This window comes from Rattus rattus, chromosome 9 (genome assembly GCF_011064425.1).
Source record: "Rattus rattus isolate New Zealand chromosome 9, Rrattus_CSIRO_v1, whole genome shotgun sequence".
Lineage (NCBI taxonomy): Eukaryota > Metazoa > Chordata > Mammalia > Rodentia > Muridae > Rattus > Rattus rattus.
The window spans coordinates 13,425,489-13,449,439 of NC_046162.1; the positions used below are offsets into that span (position 1 = coordinate 13,425,489).

A 23,951-nucleotide genomic window follows, 5' to 3' on the forward strand; every position below is an offset into this window, starting at 1 on the left:
AGACAGGGTCTCATATATTCAGGATGGCCTTGAATTTACTATGTAGGTGAGAACGTGCTCAAATTTCTGATCCTTCTAAGTGCTGGGATTATGTGCATGTACCACCATATCTGACTTTATGTGGTGCCCAGGACTCTCCTAATCTTGCTCCACCCTAGTTCTCTGTTGACTTTTTTTTTTTTTTTCCTTTTTTTTTTTTCGGAGTTGGGGACCGAACCCAGGGCCTTGTGCTTGCTAGGCAAGTGCTCTACCACTGAGCTAAATCCCCAACCCCCTTCTGTTGACTTTTAAAGCTGTGGTAACTAAGAAATCTACAGTTACTGATGTGGCCCTGACCCAAGGTCTTGTCTCTTCCATTTACCGTTAAATGCCTACCACTCAGCATGCTGCTTAGTCCTGGGAGGTGTTTAATTTACTGATTTATTATTGACTGAAATGGTGAATGCTGAAGACAAAATCTAATAATATCCAATATAGAAAATACAGTCATTGTTGGTCCAGCCATAAAACTCTTCCTATACTACTCCATTTCCTGTATGAGACAGATTGAAGGGGGCTGTTTCTGGAGAAAGAGCTGTGGAGGCGAATGATTGCAAGCCCTCATTCTTTCTAGACTGACAACCCAGGGAATGGAAAGAAGCTCCAGAACTCAGGGAAAGAGTGCCAACCACAGAACTAGACCATGGAGCCTTTCTCCTACCAGATACCCATATTATCTGAAATAAAGCCGTTATCCCTTATTTCAAAGTCACTTAAAGATGTCCCCAAAGAAGTGGTGAGAAATTGGAACCAGAAGTGGGGGATGAACACTAGGTAGTAAAATATTTGTCCTTAAAGAAATGGTAAGAAATTGGTACCAGATGTGGGGGTTAAATGTTAGGTAGTAAAACAATGCCTCTTGGGGGCTGGAGAGATGGCTCAGCAGTTAAGAGCACTGACTCCCCTTCCAGAGGTCCTGAGTTCAATTCCCAGCAACCACCTGAAGGCTCACAACCATCTGTAATGGGATCTGATGCCCTCTTCAGATGTGTCTGAAGGCAGCTACAGTGTACTCATATACATACAGAAATAAATAAATCTAAAAACCAAACAAACAACCAAAGAACAATGCCTCTCATCTCTTCCCTCACAGGTCTCCAGGGGGAGCACCACCCATTTCCTACATGTGTCGTCTTCTGGGCTCAGACTCAGGATACTGAGAAAAACAGAGATAGTGGAAGGACGCTGTCGGGGACCCAGGTTACCTCTTCTAGACAGCGGGCCTCCTCTTGCTGGTTGTCCGTTACAAACTCCTCCAGGGGATATTTCAGCCGTGGGAATGGAGCAATGGGCCAGTCAAAGGAAGGGATGTCAATCTTGTGAATTGCTTTGGAGTGTGTGGTCGCTAAGCAACCTGAGCCCAGCAAAACAGAAAAGCAGATACTTGGCTTGAGTCAGTAGCATACAATGTCCTTAAACAGGGTATGATGAGTTTTGCAGCCCTGTGCATGTAGAACCCTTGGATGGTGTGTGTGTGTGTGTGTGTGTGTGTGTGTGTGTGTGTTTGCATGTGCATAAGCGTTTGTTTTGATTTATTAAAAATTAAACCCTGAGGAGAGATAATGGTTCAAATCCTTGTTCTGTCATTAAATGGCCTTGGAAAGTTTCTCTCATTGCTAAGTCATACTCCACATTTGCACATAGGCATAATTTCCCCCTCTCTGTAGGGAATTGATGTAACTGATTGGGTTACAAGTCTACACACGTCTTCCCTGTAGGAAGGGCAGACGGGGCGTTTTAATATTCTGTGCTATTGTTTTTATTTTATCAATGTGTATACACGTGTCTGTGTGACTCTATGTCATGTGAGTGTAATGCCTGGGGAGGCCAGGAAAGGACACAGTACCTCCGGGACCTGAGCTTGCGTGTGGTTGTGAGGCACCTGACATGGATATCACAACTTAGGTCCCCTGAAGAGTTTCAGGCACTCTCAACCTCTGAGCCATCTTTCTATCCCTTTATATTCTATAGTGAAGAGTATATTTGTGTTCTGTATTGTAGAAAGGAATCTACAGGCACACTTTTTCCAAAACTTAAAAATATATATATATACATATATATAAATATATATACATACACACATAAATATATATATATATACATACACACACACACACACACATATATATATATGAGTGTTTTGCATGTACTGCGTGCTGGAGGAGGTCATCAGATTCCCTAGACCTGGAGTCATGGATGGTGATGAACTGTCATGTGGGTGCTGGGAACCGAACCCAGGTCCTCTGCAAGAGCAACAAGTGCTCTTAACCACTGAGTCCCCAGTTTTAAGGACATTTATCTATCTATCTATCTATCTATCTATCTATCTATCTATCTATCTATCTATCTATCTATCTATCTATCTATCATGTGTCTGTCTATTTACATGCATAGATGTGCCAGAGTATGCATAGAGGGCAATATGACAACATACGGGAGGACCATCCGCCATGTAGGTTCTGAAGATCAAATTCAAGGCAACAAGTTTGGTGCCAGACGCTTTACCCATTGAGTCATTTCAGTCCCAAGTGTCCACATTGCAATAGCCTGCTGTGTACACGCTAACAGTTTGTTCCGAGTTAACCTTTGGCCTAGGTGGTGCATTGGGAGGACAGTGAGGCTCAGCAGGCTTGGGAAATATGAACGCTGCTGCACAGGGAGGGATAAGAGTGAGGGGGGGATAAGGAGGTATAAACAAATACGAGCATCTCAAAGAGGAGGCTGACCCCTGATCAGAGGGCGAGGCTGAACTTCAGCATGATTGATACCTCTGTTCTTACTCCCTGTAAAACATGCTAGCTAGAGAGAGGAGGGGAGAAGGGGTGTGTGTGCGCATGCACACACACACACATATACACACTCACACACACGCATGTGCACACATACACGCACACGTGTGTGTACATACACACTTTTAACACTGACTTCTAGATACAAGGCAGCTTAAAGATTCAACTTCTGTCCCTGCTCATTAGCATCTGTGGTGATTTGGGACCATACTGCTCTTTCCTTACCCATGGTCCTCCCGTGGAAAGCACCCATGAAGGAGAGGATGCTGTAGTCTGGGCATCCAGGACTCTAGAATGGAAAAAAAGGTAGGCATTAGTCACCATGATGAGCACAGGGGGGTGTGTGTGTGTGTGTGTGTGTGTGTGTGTGTGTGTGTGTGTTTGAGTATGTGTGAGTGTGTGTGGGAGTATGTGTGTGTGTGTGTGTGAGTATGTGTGGGAGTATGTGTATGTTTGTGTGTGTGAGTGTATGTGTGTGTATGTGTGAGTGCGTGTGTATGTGTGTGTGTTTGTAAGTGTGTGTGTGTGTGTGTGTGTGTGTGTGTGTGAGTGTGTGTGTGTGTGTGAGTGTATGTATGAGTGTGTGAGTGTGTGTATGAGTGTGTGTATGTGTGTGAGTATATGAGTATGTGTGTATGAGTGTGTGTGAGTGTGTGTATGAGTGTGTGAGTGTGTGTGTGTGTGTGTGTGTGTGTGTGTGTGTGTGTGTATGTGTATGTGTATGTGTGTATGTGTGAGTGTGTATGGGTGTGTGTGTGTGTGTGTATGTGTGTGACTATATGTATGAGTGTATGTGTATATATGTATGAGTGTATGTGTGTGTATGTGTGAGTGCGTGTGTATGTGTGTGTGTTTGTGAGTGTGTGAGTGAGGGTGTGTGTATATATGTGTGAGTGTATGTGTGTGTGTGAGTGAGTGTGAGTGTGAGTGTGTGAGTGTATGTTTCCAGGATTAAACTCAGGCTATGAAGCTTGAACTAAGCACCTTTGTGGAGTCACCTCTCCAGCTCGACACCTACCTGGTTAACCATGCAGGTCTCCAGCTCCTCTTTGGAGAAACCTCTCTGACCTCGTTCTTTACTCTGCCAAAACAGAACAGAGTAGATCAGAGACAGGCTGGGCTATAAGAGGCATCCCCTTCCCCACCAAGGTGAGACCTAATCCACACAGCTAGAGTATTTTCTCAAGAGCTGACTTAATGTTCCATCTTGACAGGTCTAAGCAGACACATGACACTAATTGAGCTTGCAATGAAATAATGCAAGTGCTGCTATCTGATGTATTAATATTTTATCAGCTGCACACAGAGTTTGTTTACATGGGACAACTTACAGCGGAAAAAATTGAGACTATACTTCCTCTGTCAGGCATGAAGAGATTTGGCTGCCTGGCTATTGAGACAGTCAACCCCCAAGAAACTGAGATTCCCCCAACCCCCCAGGGTCTCAAAATGTGAGAAAAAAGGGCTGAAGTCCAAGAGGCAATTGGAAGGGGAACTTGTCTCCTTGAGATGGATTTACAAATTGTCAGGATTTAGAGGAGAGATTGGAGCTGAGACAGTGGTAGGGTGGGACCACACCCTGACCAGGACTGCCTAGTTACATAGATCTCTGCCCTTCTATTTAAGCCAAAGTCTCACATCCAGCCCTGGGAGACAGACTGTGGTATGACTAGACCTTTTTATTTGTCCCTCTTCCCAATATGGCCACATTGAATAGATCCCCGTGGTTTGTTTTCAACTATTTAATTGCTGGCTAAGCTGGCTTGTCAGGCTCTATCCTAAGTCTTCTGTGCCTGACACACTGGGACGCTGGAAAGCTCCGACCGGGCTCTCTAGATTACATCCGAGTTGAACACTCTGGGGGAAGGGAGGGTGACAATGTGGGTGCTCCTGTGCCACAGCTCACCCGGTACCACATGAAGATGGTCTTGAATGCATTCTCATTGGAGCAGGACCCGCAGGCCATCGTGATGAGCTGACACATGCCTTTGGGCGCCACCTGTAGAGGGAATCCACTGTGAGTGATTCGCTCTCTTTCTATTCCTGGAGCAGAATCTTCCAGGGAGGGCTGAGGGAGGCAGGGAGGGAACCAGGAATGCACCAGAAACAGTAGGTTGGAAAAGTGGGCTCAGATTTTTCCAGGGTGGAAAAGTCCAGGAAGAGCTTTGAGGTCAGTAGAGAGGAAAGAAGGCCAGCAGATCCCAGGCCAGTGTGATGTTAAACCTGTCCATCTCAGCATTAGCTGGGGCCACACGGTGAGACTCTCAAATTTAAATAAAATGTGTGTGTGTGTGTGTGTGTGTGTGTGTGTGTGTGTGTGTGTGTGTGTGTGTGTGTGTGTGTGTGTATGTGTGTGTGTGTGTGTGTGTGTGTGTGTGTGTGTGTGTGTGTGTGTGTGTGTGTGTGTGTGTGTGTGTGTGTGTGTGTGTGTGTGTGTGTGTGTGTGTGTGTGTGTGTGTGTGTGTGTGTGTGTGTGTGTGTGTGTGTGTGTGTGTGTGTGTGTGTGTGTGTGTGTGTGTGTGTATGTGTGTGTGTGTGTGTGTATGTGTGTGTGTGTGTGTGTGTGTGTGTGTGTGTGTGTGTGTGTGTGTGTGTGTGTGTGTGTGTGTGTGTGTGTGTGTGTGTGTGTGTGTGTGTGTGTGTGTGTGTGTGTATGTGTGTGTGTGTGTGTGTGTGTGTGTGTGTGTGTGTGTGTGTGTGTGTGTGTGTGTGTGTGTGTATGTGTGTGTGTGTGTGTGTGTGTGTGTGTATGTGTGTGTGTGTGTGTGTGTGTGTGTGTGTGTGTATGTGTGTATGTGTGTGTGTGTGTGTGTGTGTGTGTGTGTGTGTGTGTGTGTGTGTGTGTGTGTGTGTGTGTGTGTGTGTGTGTGTGTGTGTGTGTGTGCATGTATGTGTGTGTGCATGTAAACAGCAGTCCCCTCTGTGTCTCCTGGGACACCTGCACTTCCAGGACCATAAGCTGAGGTCCTCAGTGACTTTAGTTCATGTGGCAAGAAGAACTGAAGGGGAGTCCAAAGAGGACCACACCCCTCATTCTCGTCACAGGACAAGTACCCATTTCCCCAGGGATGCCCTTTGTCCTGCACACAAAACCCCTGCTTTTCTTCAAAAGACAAATTAAAAATCCCGAGGGCTGGAGATGAGGCTCAGCTCGTAGAACACTTGCCTAGCAGGCACATGGCCTGGGTTCAGAGTCCCAGCCCTGCACAAAATAGGTGTGGTGGCACACTCCTGCAATAAAAAGATTAGTTAAAAGCTATTCCCGTAGAGAGCTTGAGGTTATCCTGGGCTACATAGGCCATGCATTTGAGACCATTTTGGTCTACATGAAACCCTGTTTATATATACACGCAGACACAGACACAGACACACACACGTTATGTATGAAAGAACCAAGTAATAAATTGGTCGTTTTGACAAGGCTGTCTCATATCCTTATTTCAAAACATTTTCCTTCCTTGCTTCTTTTTTCTTTTTTTTTTTTTTTTTTCAGAGCTGAGGACTGAACCCAGGGCCTTGTGCTTGCTAGGCAAGCGCTCTACCACTGAGCTAAATCCCCAACCCTGCTTCTTTTCTTCCTTGCTTCCTCCTCCTCCCCTTCCTTCCTCCTTCCTTCCTTCCTTCCCTCCTTCCTTCCTCCCTTCCTTCCTCCCTCCCTCGACTGTCTGATGTAGCAGACAGACAGCCTGCCCACCCATCCTAGCTGGCTATGGATCTCACCCTTTCCTGCCTGCCTGGGCTACCTCTGAGGACAGACAGACAGGCTGGAAGCCAGTGGCGGTGGGTGGGACTACCAACATGGGAGGAGTCATCCCCCAAACTCACCGACATCAAGGACTCCCGGAGCTTGTCCACAAAGTTCTCTGGAGGCAGGATGCCCAGGGCAGGTCTGTTGATGAAAGTGCTCTGAAAAGGAACAGCAGGCAGACGTGTCAGTTCTTGGGGTCCGACCCAGGCCCTCTTCCGCATGGTACCTTCACACGGTGGAGATATCGAAAAAGCTCTGCGAGGCACTGTAGGCTCACTGGTGTTATCTTAGTGGTTTAAGCTGTCACATAGCACAGCTGGCCTGCTGGAATGCACTAGTTTACCTTAATTTAAAAAAAAAAAAAAAAAAAAGCAGGGGCTGGAGCGCTGGCGTGGCGGGTGAAGCACCTTGTGAATGTGAGGGCCTGAGTTCAGATCCCCAGAACACATGTAAAGCGTGGTGGTGTGTAAAGTCAGATATGAGAGTATCTATAACCCCAGTGACCCCAGTCAAGATGGGAGACAGAGACAGGGGAATCCTAAGAAGCTCAGGCTAGGCAACCTGGAGTGCACAGTGGGGAGTCTATGTCACAAGCAAGACAGAAGCCAGGAACTGACATCTGAGGTTGCCCTCTGACCTCCACACATGCTGGGGTGCATGGGTACATGCATGCGCACCCACACTCACACCCACACTCACACCCACACTCGCACACGCATTTGTGGGACTTCTAATTAGAATGGAGGTGTGTTGGTAGAGCTGGCTAATTAAGTAGAGAAAAAAGCCAGAACACCACGAACATCTATCCCCCTCAGCTCTATTTTGATGGATATGGGTTCAGAGGATTAATTCCCTCTGCAAGGAAATCAACAGTGTGAGTCAATGCTAAACTGATGCTGTTCACTCCTCATGCGGAGAAGTGAGGGGTTCTGGGAAGGGATCAGTCTGTTCAAAGGTGAGTCTGCCCTGCCCTGTGGCTGCTGGGCTGGACCACGGGCTGGGGAGACAGCACAAACACATTTCCAAAGAAGCAGGACAAGTGCACTGACTTTCTGGTTCTAATAATAAAAAAAAAATGTAGCTTCAAAAGCCTCTGGCCTCTGGCCCAAGAGAGGCAGGACAATAAAATTATTAATAACCCCAGGGGGGTTGGGATTTGGCTCAGTGGTAAGAGAGGCAGGTGCCTTCAGCTCTGAAAAAAAAAAAAGAACCAAAAAAAAAAAAAAGAAAAAAAAATATACCTCCAGGGTCTGGAGCCAAAGCTCAGGTTGTATGTTTGCCTAGCATGGAGGAAGCTCTGGGCTCCATCCACAGCTCCACATAGATTGGGTGTGCTGGCACGCATCTGTGATCCCAGAACTGGAGAGGTAGAGAGGAGGATCAGGAGTTCAAGGTGATCCCCACCTACAAACTGAATTCAAGGCCTGGCTACATGAGACCCTGTTTCAAAAATCCCCAAGCAAATCAGAGTTAAAAGTTATTAAGCATAAATAACCACTTAAAATGACGTCTCAATGATTTTATCTTTAAAACAGAGAGAAGGAGTTGCGCCTGCCTTTGCTCACAGGGGTTCTAGGAACACTCTAAGAGGTAGCGACTTCCTACCCAGGACCTTCCTCTTTGCCTCATCCCACCAGGAGGAGATGATCCCAGACAGCATGCAACAGAGAGACCAGGGCGGAAGCATGGCGTATCTGGTCACCTACTTTCTGGTAGGCACTGGACAGGCCTTTCCACAACCTTAAGATAACTTGTGACTGGTCAGATGAGCAGTTGAACAGTGGTTCCCAACCTATGGGTCACATATGACCATCAGAAAGCACATATATTTACATTATGATTCATAACAGTAGCAAAAGCACAGTTAGGAAGTAGCAATGAAAATAATCTTATGGTTGGGGTCACCACAGCATGAGGAACTCTATGCATTAAAGGATTAGGGAAGTCGGGAACCACTGAGCTAGAGTTTTGGGCTGGGGTTAGCAGCATACTGTGCAAAGTCAGTAAACTCAGAATAGTTCAGGTTTTCAAGAGAGGCGCTCTGGGCACACAGAATGGGAAGCCTAGGATTCAACTAGAGGTTGACCTGGAGCCCAAATCCCTTCCTTGTCCTGGTGCTGGAGTTGGCCCTCACGCTAATGACCAACCACGTCTGCAGTGGACTGAGAACAAAGCAGCCCTGGGGATTCACCCACACCAGCACCAGCAGGAATGGGGGAGGTCACGACGGAGGCTGTTAGCGGGTAAGTGACATGGACGTGGACCTGGGCTATGAAAGGGATCACACCAAATGCAACTCAGCACCTTGGCTTGGATTCTAGGGCACATCACAAAAGGAAAGCAGAGGAAGACTGGCGAGTTCCAAGCGAAGCCTGTGGCTTGGCCCTGATCTGCGTTAACTTGCATCATTTGGGAAGTGGCCTTAACCTCAGGAGCAGCTGGAGAAAGGAGACAGGAACCATCTTTGCAGTTTGTAAACCAAAAAGTACTCTCCTGCTGTGGATAGGAACGTTTGTTATAAAAAGTAGGGATCTGGCAGGGTGTGGTGTAGCTTCCTATCAAGTTCAAGTTCAAGGCCAGCCTGGTGCATACAGAGTCCCAGGCTGAAGATCTCTCTTTGTTGGTAGAGTGCTCACCTGCTATGCACAAAGCCCTGGGTTCCATTTCCAGCAAGGCAGAAACCGAGTGGGGTGGGCAGCAACTGCAAGCACTTGGGAAGCGGAGGCAGGAGTCTCAGAAACTCAAGGTTATCTTTGGTTACACAGGGAGGTCGGGGCCAGTCTAGATCACGGAGACCCTTTCTCAAAAACAGACAAATGAACCAAAGCAGACAAGTGGAAACTCCCTGGAACATGGAGGCATCTTGGACACTCGCGTCTTTTGGACATGATAAGCTCAGTGCAAATCTGAACGGTATCGTTGCTACACCGTGGGAGACACAGGACAGGAGGCCCTAGCAGCTGCTCGCTCTCCTGGTGGCTTTGGGATGTGGCTTGGGCCAGTAGAAAGTGGGGCAGATTCATACTTCTGCTGCTTTCCCTGCTCGGCGATTCCTCTCTGGTGTGCCTGGGAGACACGGAAGGGGCCGGAAGGATGAGAAGTATGAACGTTGAACTTTCTTCACTGCTAAGGACCAGAGAGGTCAGGCAATTTGTCCCAAGACATAAGACATGCCTCCAGTGCGGGGTTGCTGGCTTCTGATAGCATTCTGGGCTAGGCACTCCAGGGACCTCTGCTTAGAAATGCCGGGTACACATTTGCTTGACAGAGCTGAAGACCTTGCTGTGTGGGCAGGGGCCTTAAAAAAGCATTTCCTTCTGGCTCTGACGTGCTCACGAGGTCCGTGAGAAGTCAGGAACATGACGAGACCAGGCTGGGAGCAAACTGCTGCCATGGGCGGAGGGGGAAAGGCCTCCGGAGAGAGACAGACAGGCAGGCTGGCAGCTTGATTGCCTATCTGGGCCCAGAAAAGATGTGGGGGCGGTGTTCTTGCTCGACAAAGCGTGACATTAGGAACAGAAGACATCTGGGACATGCGGCCGCAGAAACAACTAAGGTTTCCACTAGGTTAGGGAGAACTGTCCTTGGCTGTGTAACCTTAGGCAAATCACTCAACATCTCTGAACTTCAGGGTCTTCATCTGCCAACGTGGGCACGTCTTGCCAGGTACTGACAGAGAGCCTTCAGGAGAGAAGGCACAGACAGAGTACAGGGCTCCTGAGGTATGGCACAACAGTCTGGAAGTCTCAGATGGGTGAGTGCCTTAGTTGGCCCACTGTGTGCATCCATCCCAGGTATGGGAAAGTCAGACTACAGCCATTTCTCATGGCAGTGTGACCGTGCCCGGGCAAGGCCAAATACACAGTGCACAGTGTGGGGGAAATGCACTGAGATGGCCCCAGAGACATTAGAGCTGGAACCCAGATGGATGCAGTTAGACAGTATCCGTTTCTACACTGACCTGAAGCCAGCAGGCTGTGGTTCACAGTGGTGCTACTGTGGCCCAAGAGGGTTGATGACACGGCAGGTGTGGGGTGGGGGAGATGGGCAAGCATACTTGGGCAAGCACGATGACCAGAACCCAAGCAAACGCCGCCTCAAAAGACTGGCTGGAAGATGAGTCCCATAGCAAGCTGGCTAGCAAGACCAGCCATGTCTCTCAGTGGGGACCAGCCCTTGGCTGGGTATGTGGGGAGACAGGCAAGGTGAACAGGGAGGTGTCGTTGCAAGAGTCAGTGTCCTCGGGCCATCAAGTGTGACTGGGAAGACTGCCTCTGCAGGCGGCTGACACTGCAAATATGTGTGACATGTTTGTTGACACATTTGTTCAGCACCAGCTGCCAAGGCATCTGGGATCTGCACAAGTTTTGAAACAAAGCGGCTTTGAGCGTAAACACATCCCCTGTGCCTCTGGCTTCCTTGGCCACCTTTTCAGGATGCCCTATGCATTGTGCTCGATTGATCGGAGGCAAGACTGTCCTCTGGTCTCTCCTAAGCGGGCAGCTCCTCTCATGCCCACTGATCACTTTCAGGAGATCTCCAAAAGAATTTAACACACACACACACACACACACACACACACACACACACACACACACACACACACACTCACACATACACACTCACACACACACACACACTTTTTTTTTTTTAAAAAAAAACAGGGTCTTTTGTAGCCCAGGCTAGCCTTGAACTTGTTATATAGCTAAGAAAGGCCTGAAACTTCTGGTATCGTTGCATTTACCTCCCGAGGGCTGGAATTAGAGTCATGCATAGCCATGCCCAGTTTACACAGTGCTAGGGACTCAAACTTAGGGCTTCGAGCATGCCAGGCCAGTGCTCTTCCAAAGGCTACACCCCCAGTACAGGTCAGAGTGGAGTTCAGCTCTTGATCGGGTCAGGGCTCCAAACCACCACCCTCCATTTCCACTAAGGATCAAATTTCCCATCAAGAGAAGACAAGATGTCCTCCTCTGAGTCACACGGAAACTCACACACACTAAGTGTCGGACAGGACATGAAGAGATGGAGACCCCACCCCCACCCCAATGTCAGTAGGAAAGGAAATCAAGACAGTAAGTTTTCAACTGGCAGGATCTGCAGAAACAGAACATGGACACCTGCCATGGCCACAGTTCTGTTGCTGTCTCTACATCCGGTAGGAAAAACACAGGGGAAGCCCCTGGTGGATATGGGTTCCATTGCCTACAGCAGCCATCTTCCTGAGAGTCCCAAAGTGGAACTATCCTCAGGAGAGTAGACAAGCTGGTTGCCACTTATTCATATAGGCAATGCCATGAAACCACTGGAAGGGACAATTTCCTGCCCACAAGAGGATGAATGAGGATGAAAGTCCTCATGATTTTCTGAGAAAAGTAATCAGACATAATAAAGAGTCCACTCATGAGACAGGGAAGAGGAGGGGTCCTATTGTCTTTTAGGACAGAGTGGCAGGGTCTGTCTCATTTGGATGGGAGAAATCGTAGCCCTCATAACATCATATAGCTGAGGGTGACCTGTTCAGATCCCTGTTACTATTTGTACTTTCTCAGTGGGGGGTGAAGCATATCCTGTCGTATAGAGCAGATTTATTGTGGTGCCCGTGCAGCATATCCACATGGCGAGAGCAACCACAGCATCCCAGGTCCACCTGCTGCCCCCAGGACAACGTCTGTGTCACCAGGAAGCTGCCACAATGGCTCCTGATGGGCTCGCTTGGAAGATGGTTCTCTATTTCCTTTGGGCCCAGTGTGACCACAGGAGCAGAAGCAGAAGAGGAGAAGACGTCTACTGCCAGTGTGACGCAGGCTTTAAGGACCAAGAGGGAAGGAGTCTGCTAAGAGGCTGACGGAGCTTCAGGCAGTCCGAGTGCCTCCAACAGGGAGGCTGGGAAGCCGGTCCCAAGGAGCAGAGTCCACAGCTAGGCTCGACAGACCCCCGGCCTGAAGCAGAGGCCACCCTCTGACATTGCTCTGAATCCACTGTTGTCCTGAGACAGGGTCTCATGCAGCCTAGGCTGGCTTCAAACTTGCTATACAGATGAGGATGAACAGAAACTCCTGATCCTCTCCTGCCTCAGCTCCCAGGGTGCTTGGATTACATGCATGTGCCACTATTCATAGCTCTCAGGTACTAATTAAATTTGTGACCATCTGTTAGTATAGTAATTGAAAATGAATATATAACAGGATCAAAACTGTGTGGTAGTAGAACAAACAGGAAAGTAAAATGTCTATTTATTATTATTATTCTTATTCTTATTCTTATTATTATTATTTAATTGTTTAGATAGGATCTCATGTAACCCATTCTAGTCTCAAATTCATTATATAGCCCAGGGTGCCCTTGAACTTCTGATCTTCCTGCCTCCACTTCTTGGGAACTGGGATTACTGATATTCACCACCATCACTGGTTTCACTACGCGGTGTGGATAGAACTCAGGGCTTCCTGCATAGCGGGCACTTTGACAAGCGAGTGACACCCCGACCTCAGGAAAATGGCATCTAAAAAGGATGCTTAAAAGGACAACCGTGGGCAGCAAGAGACTTCGTGGACAGATTCACTGAGTACAACATGCAGGGACCCTGAAGACAGACACAGGTCTTCTGACGTCGTCCCACCATGCTCAGCCTAGCTCTTCTATCGTGGGGCTTCCCAACCAAGGTTGCTATACCCACCAGACAAAATATCGGCACTTATAAGACATTCCCATTTTGCCATGACGAGGGGCCCCCATAACATGGAGTGGTCGGGGATCTAAACGCCATCAGAACCGAGACTGAGAAAGCCCATTCGAGGCTGAACTGGGTGGTTGCTGTCAGCTTGACACAAACCTGTACTTATCTGGGAAGGGGGAGCCTCAGCTGAGGCCTTGGCTCTGTCTGACCGGCCTGTGGGCGTGTCTGTGGGACATCCTCTTGCCTAAAGATTGATGCGAGGGGGGCGGTGCCATCCCTGCGCAGGTGGTCCTGGGTTGAGCGAGCCATGAGGAGCAAGCTTAAAACGCACCCTCTATTGCCTCTGCTTTAACTCCTGCCTCACGTCACTGCCCTGACTTCTGTTAGCGATGAACCTTAACCTCAAGCTAAATAAACACTTTCTTCTTCCAAGCTGTTTTTCGTTAGTCTTTGCTCACCGTCACGGGAGCCAAAATACGACAAAGGAGGTAGGAACTCTGTGGCTGTTCTGGTCCTGTCTGTGCCTGCCCGCGCCACCTCATGGCCTCTCCTCCTTCAGATCTCTGTTCAAAGTCACTTCCCTGGGAAGTTTCTCCTGACCTCTGACTGCTCCATCACGAATGAATTCGGTTCTCCGGATTTACTTCAAGCGCCTCTGCAGGCCCACGTGACCTCAGCCAGCACGATGATTAATACTGACTGTCGACTGGCAGGATCTAGCGTCACCTCTGAGAATGGCTGTGAGGGGCTTTCCGGACCACAGTGCCCTGGGAAGACCCCCTCTAAGTGTGTGTGGTACCACCTCACCGGCTGGAGTTCTGGGATGAATAGGAGGTAGCAAGTGAGCTAAGAAGCAGCTTTGGTGGCTCTGCTCTCTGAATGCAGGTGCGCTGTAGGGAGTCGTCCTTGCCTCCCACCGTGCCCCACGCCACACATGCCCCACCCATGACAGTGTACCCTGGAGTTGAGAGCCAGAATAAACCCCTGAAGCTGCTTATGTTATAGCCAACAAGACAACTAATACAGGCAGATATGCAACCTTTCTGCTCTTCAGACTCTCAAATCATAGAATGTTATAGTTATAACCTACAGACCACATAGGTGGTTATGGGGGGGTTAGGCTCAACATCCAACATACACATGCATTGAAGTTTGATAGCGGTACATTTAAAAGGAGGGCTGCAGAGGTAGCTCAGGGCTAAGAGCACTTGCTGCTCTTGCAGAAGACATGGGTTTGGGTCCCAATCTCCACATCAGGCAGCTCGGGGCAGCCTGTAACTCCCTGGGAACTGATGCCCCCTTCAGGCCTCCGAGAGTGGTGCATACACACAGTGCACACTCAAACATTCGAATAAAAACACAGAACACTGCATTGTTCATGTGTGTTAACCGTTATCATCGTCTTATGTCTACACCATATCCTTTGTTCCGTAGCCTTGATGTGGTTACAGTTCTCACCTGACGATGGTTAAGTAACTGACTTCATGGGAATGGTGATGCTGAGCTTTCCTCGCGGTCACAGTTACGTTCTGTCGCTGTGATAAATACCACAACTAAAGAAAGCAGCTTTGGGGGGAGAAGGCTTCCAGGTTACACTCCATCAGTGCGAGAAGTCAGGGCAGGAGCCTGGCAGGAAGCTGGAGGCAGGAACTGAAGCAGAGGCCATGGAGAAGTACCTCTCACTGGCATGTTGCCCATGACTTGCTCAGAATGGTTTTCCAATTAAATTTATCTCATTTTGTGGGTGTGCCTGAGTGTGTGTACCACATGCACACAGGAGCCTGTGAGGGTCAGAAGAAGTATTGGATCCCCTGGAACTGGAGTTAGACAGTGGTGAGCTACCCCGGGGATGCTGGGAACCCAATCTAGGTCCTCTGCAAGAGCAACAAGTGCTCTTCACTATTAAGCTATCTCTCTAGCTGTCCTGATCAAGAACACGCTACCACTGATCAAGGAAATGTTTCACAGACACGCCCACAGAACAATCTGACGGGAGGTGTTTCCTCCAGCCGGGTTCTCCTTTTCCCAGGTGACTAAGTCTATGTCAAGTTGAGGAAAGGCAACACTTCTCTAAGGCATCTGAGTGCTCAGCAAACATCTGAGCGCTGAGAAAGAAACACCCCTGAAGATGCCTATCAGGTCTGGCCATGAGCACAGTCTGCCCTTAGTCTGCACATCAGCACATCAGGGAGACATACCGCGTTCTGAGGCTGTTGAACGAGTTTCGCCAGAGCCGGATGGTTGTAACCTGGGGAGATGAAAGTACAGCAGGGTTAGAGCGAGCTCCCGCATCTGAGGTTTCCCTCTGTACTAGTTCTCTCCCTGCCCCTTAGCTTCCGTCTCTGAAGCGCTCTGTGTGTGTCAAACGCTCTGACCCCTGACTAGAAGTTTCTCTCAGTGCAGCCTGGAGAGCTCTAAGTTCCCTGGGCATGCTCGGATGTTTGTTCAGGTTTGAGACCTGATGAACCAGACAAATATAGACGCAGGGCATCAAGAGGTCAATGCCGTGGACTGCGTGTGATCCTGCTCATTTCCCAGTGTCCACAAGCTGAGGTGGAGCCCAACAAATGTCTTCTCAAGGACCAAGGGACACCAGCTGCAACGTGACCACCGTGTCACGTGCCACATCCTGTCTTCATATACACATGCATGTTCCAGGGTCTCACTGTGGCTGGTATCATACACCTCAGCTCAGGATACCCTGGGATTCAGCAATAGCTCTCCTATGAAGTTATCCTATCTAGAGGGCTTTAATGGTAACATTCAACATCTCCAGATCTGAAAGCATCTTCTGTCCATCATCTATGATTGAAGGGCACATAAACTTCTTGCAGTGTAACCACGCGGACGGACTCCAACTGCACTCATGTACATATATGGTATTATAAAAACAACTCTGTGTATATTGGGGGATGGTGCTGCATGCCTTTAATTCCAGCACTTGGAAGACAGAGGCAGTTGGATCTCTATTCAATGCCAGCCTTGTGTACACAGTAAGTTTCAGGACAGCCAGGGCTACACAGAGAAACCCTGTCTTGAAAAAAGAAATAAATAACAAAATAAAACAAAAATCCAAACACCCCCCCCCAAAAAAAAACAAAACCAAAAAGCGAACAGTATTTCTATTCACTTGCGATGAATGACCCAAAACTGAGTCTAAGAAAAGTGTACCAAGCAGCACAGTTACTAACGCTTCCTCTCCAACAGGTGCTCCCTGAGCACTGGATGCCTGCTGCTCTGTGAATGGATAGAAGCATGTAAAATCTAGCTTGACCTGATGCAGAAGCCTTAGAAAATGTTCATGGACACTTAGGCTTACCTATAAATTTCTAAAAACACACACACACCATATATAAACACACATACACATAATATATATAAGCACACACACACACACTCATACACACACACACATCAGCTAGGTGAATGAACAGATAAAGGTATTTGCCACAAGCCTGACAACCTGAGTTCAATTCCTGGAACCCATACAGTGAAAGGAGAGAACTGACTCCCACAGTTGCCCTCTGATCTCCACATGCATACCATGGTACGTGTATACATAAGGACACACACATGAAGTAAATATGATGATGACAGTAAGTTTTAAAAAGCTGCAGGAGGTTGAGGCAAGAGAATTGTGATTTTTAAGGCTGGCCTAGACTATATGAAGAGTTCTAAGTCAGCTTGAAGCACACAGCAAGACTCTGTAACAGAGAAAATAAAATGAATGGCATCGTATTTCACTCCAATTCCCATTTCCTGAGCATTAGCTCTGTGCCGGGCTCTGAGCTAGTGCTTGACCCTGATAAGCCTTCCTCATTCTGCCAGAAGCCCTATGGGGTCAGGCGTGGACAGGGTGCGGATGCCCAGGAAAACAGAGGAGATGCAGCTGGGTGTGGTGGTCTGCATCTGTAACCCCAGCACTTTGGAAGTGGAGGCAGGGGGATCAGGAATTCAAGGCCAGTTTGTATGGGCTACATGAAATGTTCCCCATTCTCCACTCCCCCAAATATGACTCTGAGAAATTAGAGAACACCCCAGTCTCCTTTATGCCTTGGACCCTGCAAGCCTATGAAGCACCACCTCCCTCTTTCACGACAATCTGTATTTACTGAGCATCTACCATGTGCAGGAGCTTTCTATGCCTTATGGCTGGTCCTGTTGGCGAGGTTCATACTGACTGAAAACATGAGCGTATTTAGAATCATCTGGGAACTAGCCTTTGTGTGTGTGTTGGCAGGAGTTCCTTGATTAGGTTAACCAAGGTAGGAAGACTCGTTCTGAGAGTGAGTGGCACTATATTGAATTCTAGGCCAGCCAGGACTGTACGACAAGACCCTATCTCCATGATAGATAGCTAAATAGATGATAGATAGATAGACAGATAGATAGATAGATAGATAGATAGATTGATTGATTGATAGATAGATGGCAGATAGAATGAATGAATGAACTGAGCACCAGCATTCATCACTTTGTGCTTGTCTGTGGATACAGTGTGACATTTTACTCTCCCAACGCCACTCTTTCCCTGACTTGATGGACTGTACCTTTAACCTGTGAGCCAGAATAAACCTTTTCTCTCAAATGGCTTTTGCCAGAGCATTTTAAGACAGCAACAGGGACAGTAATGGATCTGCCTGTCAGTAACTCTGGCAGGAAGGTCAAAGGAAGCCGTAGGCACTGGTGTCTGGAGGATGTGTCCAGGTGTCCAGAGACCACCGTGAGACCTCTCTGTCCACTCCCTGCCACCAAGGCTCACTCTGCTCAGTACACTGTAAATGAATGAATTAACAGCACAGTAAGCCAGTGATGCGGGCAAGAACGTAGAAGCTTACAAGCTATATGAGGAAAGAGCAATGAGAGGAGCTTAGATCAGGAAGGTTTTACTACAGTAATTGCAGCTCATCGGCCGAGATCCTGGCCCCTGAGCTGACAGCATGCAGAGCTTGTTTGCAGTCTCTCCCAGATCTTGGAAGGTGATTAGGTCAAGGGAGTGGAACCCACAGTCAGGGAGTTAGTGCCTCCCATCTTGTCAGGACACTGCAGAAAAGCAGCACCTTGTTCTATAAAGAAAGTGCTCTTCAGTGAGGCCTGGATCTTGCACTCCCAGCTTTGAAAACTGGGAGAAACTTTTGTTCTTTACAAGCTACCCAGTCTTCAGTATTTACCTCACCGAGGAAGGAAGACATGTGCTTTTTAATTGAAATACATTTATTTTGAAAGGAGACATTGTATTGCTGAGGCCAGAGGCTAGTGCAGTGGAAACAATCTTTCTGTTGTTTGCCTGAGGCTCTGGGCCCCAGATCTGTTCTCCCTAAAAGACAGTTAAGTTTAGACAAGTATAAAACACTAAGTATCACCTTTCTGCAGAGAGTGAGAAGGGTTTAAAGGGGAAATCTTCGTGGTTTCATCCTGCCAGCTGAGGAGGATACATTGTGGAAGCAGAAGACCGTGGCGGAGAGTTAACATATTCTGTCTTTTCCCTGGCCCACGCAATGGGTGCAAGGCCCAGGACTAGACACTGCTCATCATTCAAGGACAGAACATTCTCTGGGTTTTTCCAAACGTTTTCTGGCCAGAGTTCTGGCTTATCACGCTGCCTGGGTGTTTATGACTTTTCTGCCTCAGTAGATAAGCCTGGTTCCAGTAAAGCTCATTAAACTGCAGAGGCAGCCTGACTCATTGGCTCCTGAAGGAGAGAGATGGAAAGGGAACTCCGACTAGGGAACTTTCAACCTGGCTCTGAGTTACCACACAGGGCAGGTGTCTGCAAGACTGCTCAGTAGGAACAAAAGGGGTGGACTCACTGGTTCGGATCCTGGCAAGACCTCAGACTGAACCACCAGGCAGACCCTATGATTCTTGGCTTCTGATATGAGGTCAGTTGGAGGTCATAGCTGGAGACCCTGTCGTAGAGCAGTGGTGGCCATTTATTAATGTGCGGAGCCCTTGACAACAGCCAGGTGTCTGGTAAATTCTCAGTGAGTATGACATGCTTAAAACCGGGAAGCTGGGTTGGTAGTACATGCCTTGATGTGTGTGAGAGCATGGGTGCATGCACGCGTGCACACGTAAATAAATAAATAAATAAATAAATAAATAAATAAATAAATAAATAAATAACCAACAATAAATGCAAACCAAGGAGAGGAAGGGTTTGTACGTCTTGAAATCCTTGGTGCCTTCAGAGGCTGAGGCACCCCTGAAGGATGAACCACTGCTGCTGTCTGGTCGTATCTCAGTAGGATATTAGTAGGTCTGAGGACAGATGCTGGGGAGGTAGAGGAGGAATGGGCACCCAAGGCTAGGGGTTTAGAGGGCATCTTGGGTGCCAGGAAGTGGGGGTGGGGAGCTGCTAACATAGAGCAACGCCCCCCCCATGTGTGTCTCCTCTGCAGTAAACAGCAGTATCACCTGTGAAGGGACGGGCACAGCCCACAGGCCACTGGGCACAGCTGGGCATCGATCAGTTCAAGAGACAATAACCATCTGCAAATAAGAGCTACCTCATTTCCAAATTAACCCTACCCATCCCATTGTCTGCGTCCCTCTCGATGTGGCTGGGCAGTGAGCCCAGGTGAGGCAGGAGCTAGCATCCACTGAGGCCATGCTTTCTGGGCAGACCATCCCAAACCCCAGCTGTTATCTGTGTTGGCTGGTAACGGCTCCGGCTGCCTCCTATCTGAAAACTGTCTTCCAGGGATGGAAGGTCCATTTGCTGGGCCTTCCCCTGGCGGTAGGCAGGCAAAGAGCGGCCAGCTCGGAGGTGCAAAAAGGGCAGTGGTCTGTGTCAGTCTGGCACGCAGAGTCCCCTTTGAGAGCAGGCTGTTTTTCTAGCAGAGTCCTTTTGATCTCTTTCCTGGCCTTCCCCTTCAACTGAGGGGCATTCCCTCCATAGATTACTTGAAGAATCCTCACCTAGGATTCTGCTAGGAAACCCAACCTAGGCAGCTCCACTGAGTTATTGCTATGCAAATTTACCTCTTCAAGCTTTCTTCACCTAGCTGCAAAACAGGGAAATGAATACACGCTTACCCAATGGTGTGTGGAGGAAGAAAGGAGAGAAGGCCCTACTATGTGTCATATCTCAGAGATTGTACCTACTGAGTACCTTAGCAACCAGCACCTAACAGCCAAGCAAGGTTGGTGGGGGAAGAGGACCAGCTTCCCGAATCATGGCTTTATGTGTAATCTATAGTTCCTTCACTAACCTGCTAATCCCAGAGACCATTTCCTTAAGCTCAGCGACACCCACCCCTAGAGTCTATGAATATTAAGGATTTCCTCCGCTCTGAGTCACCTTGGCTCTCCTATCTCGGCTTCCCTCACTTTGAGTGCTGGAGTCATTAAAGGATCTGGTCACCCGAAGTCGATTGCGTCACGGTCTGTTTACCAAACCTGGAAAGACTCTTTACTGTTTCAAACATTGTCTTAAGGGCTGGGGCTGGGGCTCAGTGGTTAAGAGCACTTCCTGCTCTTGCAAAAGAGCCAAGTTCGGTTTTCAACACACCAGGCAGTTCGCATCTGAGGCTCCATCTCCAGGAACTCCATGGGCACCTGCACTCACATACATGTGTGTACATATACACATACACGAATTAAAAATAAATCTTAAAACAAAACTACAAACGAACAATGTCTTGGGAGTGGAAAATTGACTCAGCGGTTAAGAGCACTGGTTGCTCTTCTAGAGGCCCCCCAGGTTTATTTCCAGCGTCCACATGGAGGTTCGCAAGCATCTGTAATTGGGTCTCAGGGGATGCGATGCCCTCTTCAGGCCTCTGCAGGTACTGCACACAGTTGGCACACATGTAGCACCCACATTCTTAAAATTAAAACTCCTAGAAACAACAACGTCTAATCATGCTCTCTCCGCCATTACTTGTTCTTTCCCTTACCCTCGGGGGAGAGGCTGGTAAAACACTGGGGACAGACATCTGAAGTCTGATGGCCATGACAAAGAAGGGCTGAGAGGTGACTGTCGGACTCTTACCTATGGGTACAGAGGAGATCTGAGAATACAGGTCCAACATGCGGTTGCCATCCACGTCCACGAGGTAGTTGCCTCGGCTCTCTTCGTAGTTGCAGAAAAAGTGCACGGCCTCTGCATTCTTGGGGAAGAGGAAACTGGTTCAGGCTGGTTGCTACTCCCCAGATTTGTAGGAATAGGCTTGAGCAGACTGCTCTGTGTTTGTTCTCTACCACACGGAAATCTGTGGGTGCTGGCAAGCTTCTGCGTCTTTCTTTGGGAGGAATCAAACAGGCAGCTTGGTTCACGAAGCCATGGCCTTGTACTTTGCAAAATTTTATGTCTGGTTTATCACAGCAAGGTTGAGAAGAAACTTAGAAGCAAGTTCTGACAAGTTAGAGAATATGTGGTAAGCCTCAGAGAAGCCACTACGAAAACTAGAAATGAGTAGAAATTAAGAAATAAAAACACGGCTGGAGAGATGGCTCAGTGGTTAAGGACTGGTATTGCTCATGCAGAGGACTGGAGTTTGGTTCTGAGCACCCACGGGAAATGGCTCACGCCTGCAACTCCAGCTCTAGGGGGATCTGTCTCCCTCTTCTGGCCTCCATGGGCAACTACACCTATGCACGTGTGTGCAAAAATAAAATCATTTAAAAAAAAAAGAAAGAGAAAAAGGAATCGCCTCGCACCCGCTTACCTGGATTGTGTTCAGCTGTTTCATTAGCTCCTGCAGGCAAGAACAAAAGCGTCAGCCACAGCGGCACACTCCTGTTTCCCCAGTTCCCGACAGACTCCTAGTCAATATTGTAACAAGTAAATGTTTTTAATTACTTAACATAAATAATTGATAAAATCTGCTCCTCGGAACAGTAGGTGGCAGTCACAATAGACAGACAGAAATTCAGATCTCAATACCTGGGAAGGAAAGGGAAATACAATTCATTTTATTCCTTTAGCGGTAGGGTCTAACTGTGCAGCTCATCTGCACTAGGGCTCAGTAAGTCGGCTAGGTGTCCTTGAACTCACAAAGATATGCCACCTCTACCTTAGAGTTCTGGGTTTAAGGGCTTTGTTCTACCACGGCCACTCAGGAAGTACATATGTAACAAAAACAAAAACAAAAACAAAATCATGCTGAAGGCATTTAATATCCCAAAACAAAGGGTTCTCTGTTCTTCTTTCTTTCTGTGGTGCTGCGGCTGTAACCCAGGGTCTTGCTTATGCTGGGCAAGTGCTCTACATTGAGCTCCATCACTAGCTCTAGTTTACTTTGCATTTTTATTTATTTTGTTTTGTTTGTGGGTGGGTATATAGCCACTATACTACGCATGTTAAAGGTCAAAGGACAACTCGTGGGAGTTAGCTGTTTCCTTCCACCATTGAGACTCAATCCAGGTCATCAGGCTTTGTGGTTAGTGCCTATACCAGCCATGTGCTAGCCCACGCGCGCACACACACACACACACACACACACACACACACACACACATACACACACACATACACACACACACCATTTACAACATATATATATATATATATATATATATATATATTTAAATTTTATTTAATACATCCTCAGGCCAGAAGAGGGCATCGGATTCCGTTACAGATGGTTGTGAGCCAGCATGTGGTTGCTAGGATTTGAACTCAGGACCTCTGGAAGAGCAGCCAGTGCTCTTAACCACTGAGCCATCTCTCCAGTTCTCATTTTAAAATAGCTCTCTCGGGCTGGAGAGATGGCTCAGCCGTTAAAGGCTAGGCTCACAACCAAATATATAAAATAGCTCTCTCAGTCAGGCTGGAGAGTTCAGGCTCAGACGTTAAGAGCACTGAACCAGGTTTAATTCCCAGAATCCACGGGGCAGCTCAGGAGTGTCTGTAACTCCAGTTCCAAGGGCTGCGATCACTGCATCCATCGCTGGGATATGGCACGCACATGGTACACAGACTTATATCCACATAAAATGGCTAATTCAAAGCTCAGTGGTAAGGCATTTGCCAACTGTGTGCAACGCCCTGCGTTTGAAGTCTGACCTCCAGCACTCCGGGAGAAAAAAGAGATGTAACTCCCTTATCAGGAACTGGGGGTAAAATCAACTGACAATATTAATTTTCTCAACAAAGAACCACTTCTGATTAAAATTCATTTTCCCCACTTTCAAACAGAAACTAGGAATAGAAAGCTAATTGCTTGATATTAACAAGATTTCCGTCTCCAAAATAATTCGGCATAAAAAAGACTTCAGCATTGAGCATTTTGACATTACACATTTCCACACAAAAATATAAAACATTAACAACAAAAATATGTTGTTTCTCCATTAAATTAGAATTACACCCCAGCGGAAATATGCATGAAAAAGCACTCTCCTTCTGTTTGACAAAAACCATCCAAAAGAAATATAAACACAGTAAGACAAATATTTCTGAACTCATAAAACAGATGCTGTGGGGAGGGGGTGTGTGGAAATGAACCTGGCGGAGGAGGAAGTGGGCGGGAGAGCGAGAACTACAGGTTCTTCCCCCTCCTCGATGGGTCCTGATCCACTGTACACCGTGTTCGATCTGATATGGCTCCCAGCATACCAGTGAGACAATACAAAGGACCCAAGACAGTGGCTGCTTCCCCTGTCTTCATAGAAATCTCCCTGGGGGATGGGGCCCTCCCCTACAGGCTCATGGACAGGTGAGTCAGATTTGGCTGAACAACACAGGTTG

At 47.8% G+C, this 23,951-nt stretch overlaps 1 protein-coding gene across 1 annotated transcript in view; it reads right to left on the reverse strand.

The window, feature by feature from the left end:
- The window catches only part of Abat (4-aminobutyrate aminotransferase), a 92,828-nt gene that overhangs the window by 12,045 nt on the left and 56,832 nt on the right, over positions 1–23,951 (reverse strand). The window contains exons 4-11 of the mRNA XM_032912830.1: positions 21,928–21,957; positions 21,252–21,369; positions 15,454–15,503; positions 6,654–6,734; positions 4,735–4,827; positions 3,847–3,909; positions 3,054–3,117; positions 1,245–1,393 (exon numbers count right to left, since the gene is read on the reverse strand). Coding sequence (XP_032768721.1) covers positions 1,245–1,393; positions 3,054–3,117; positions 3,847–3,909; positions 4,735–4,827; positions 6,654–6,734; positions 15,454–15,503; positions 21,252–21,369; positions 21,928–21,957 — 648 coding nt within the window. The remainder of the gene's footprint in view (positions 1–1,244; positions 1,394–3,053; positions 3,118–3,846; positions 3,910–4,734; positions 4,828–6,653; positions 6,735–15,453; positions 15,504–21,251; positions 21,370–21,927; positions 21,958–23,951) is intronic.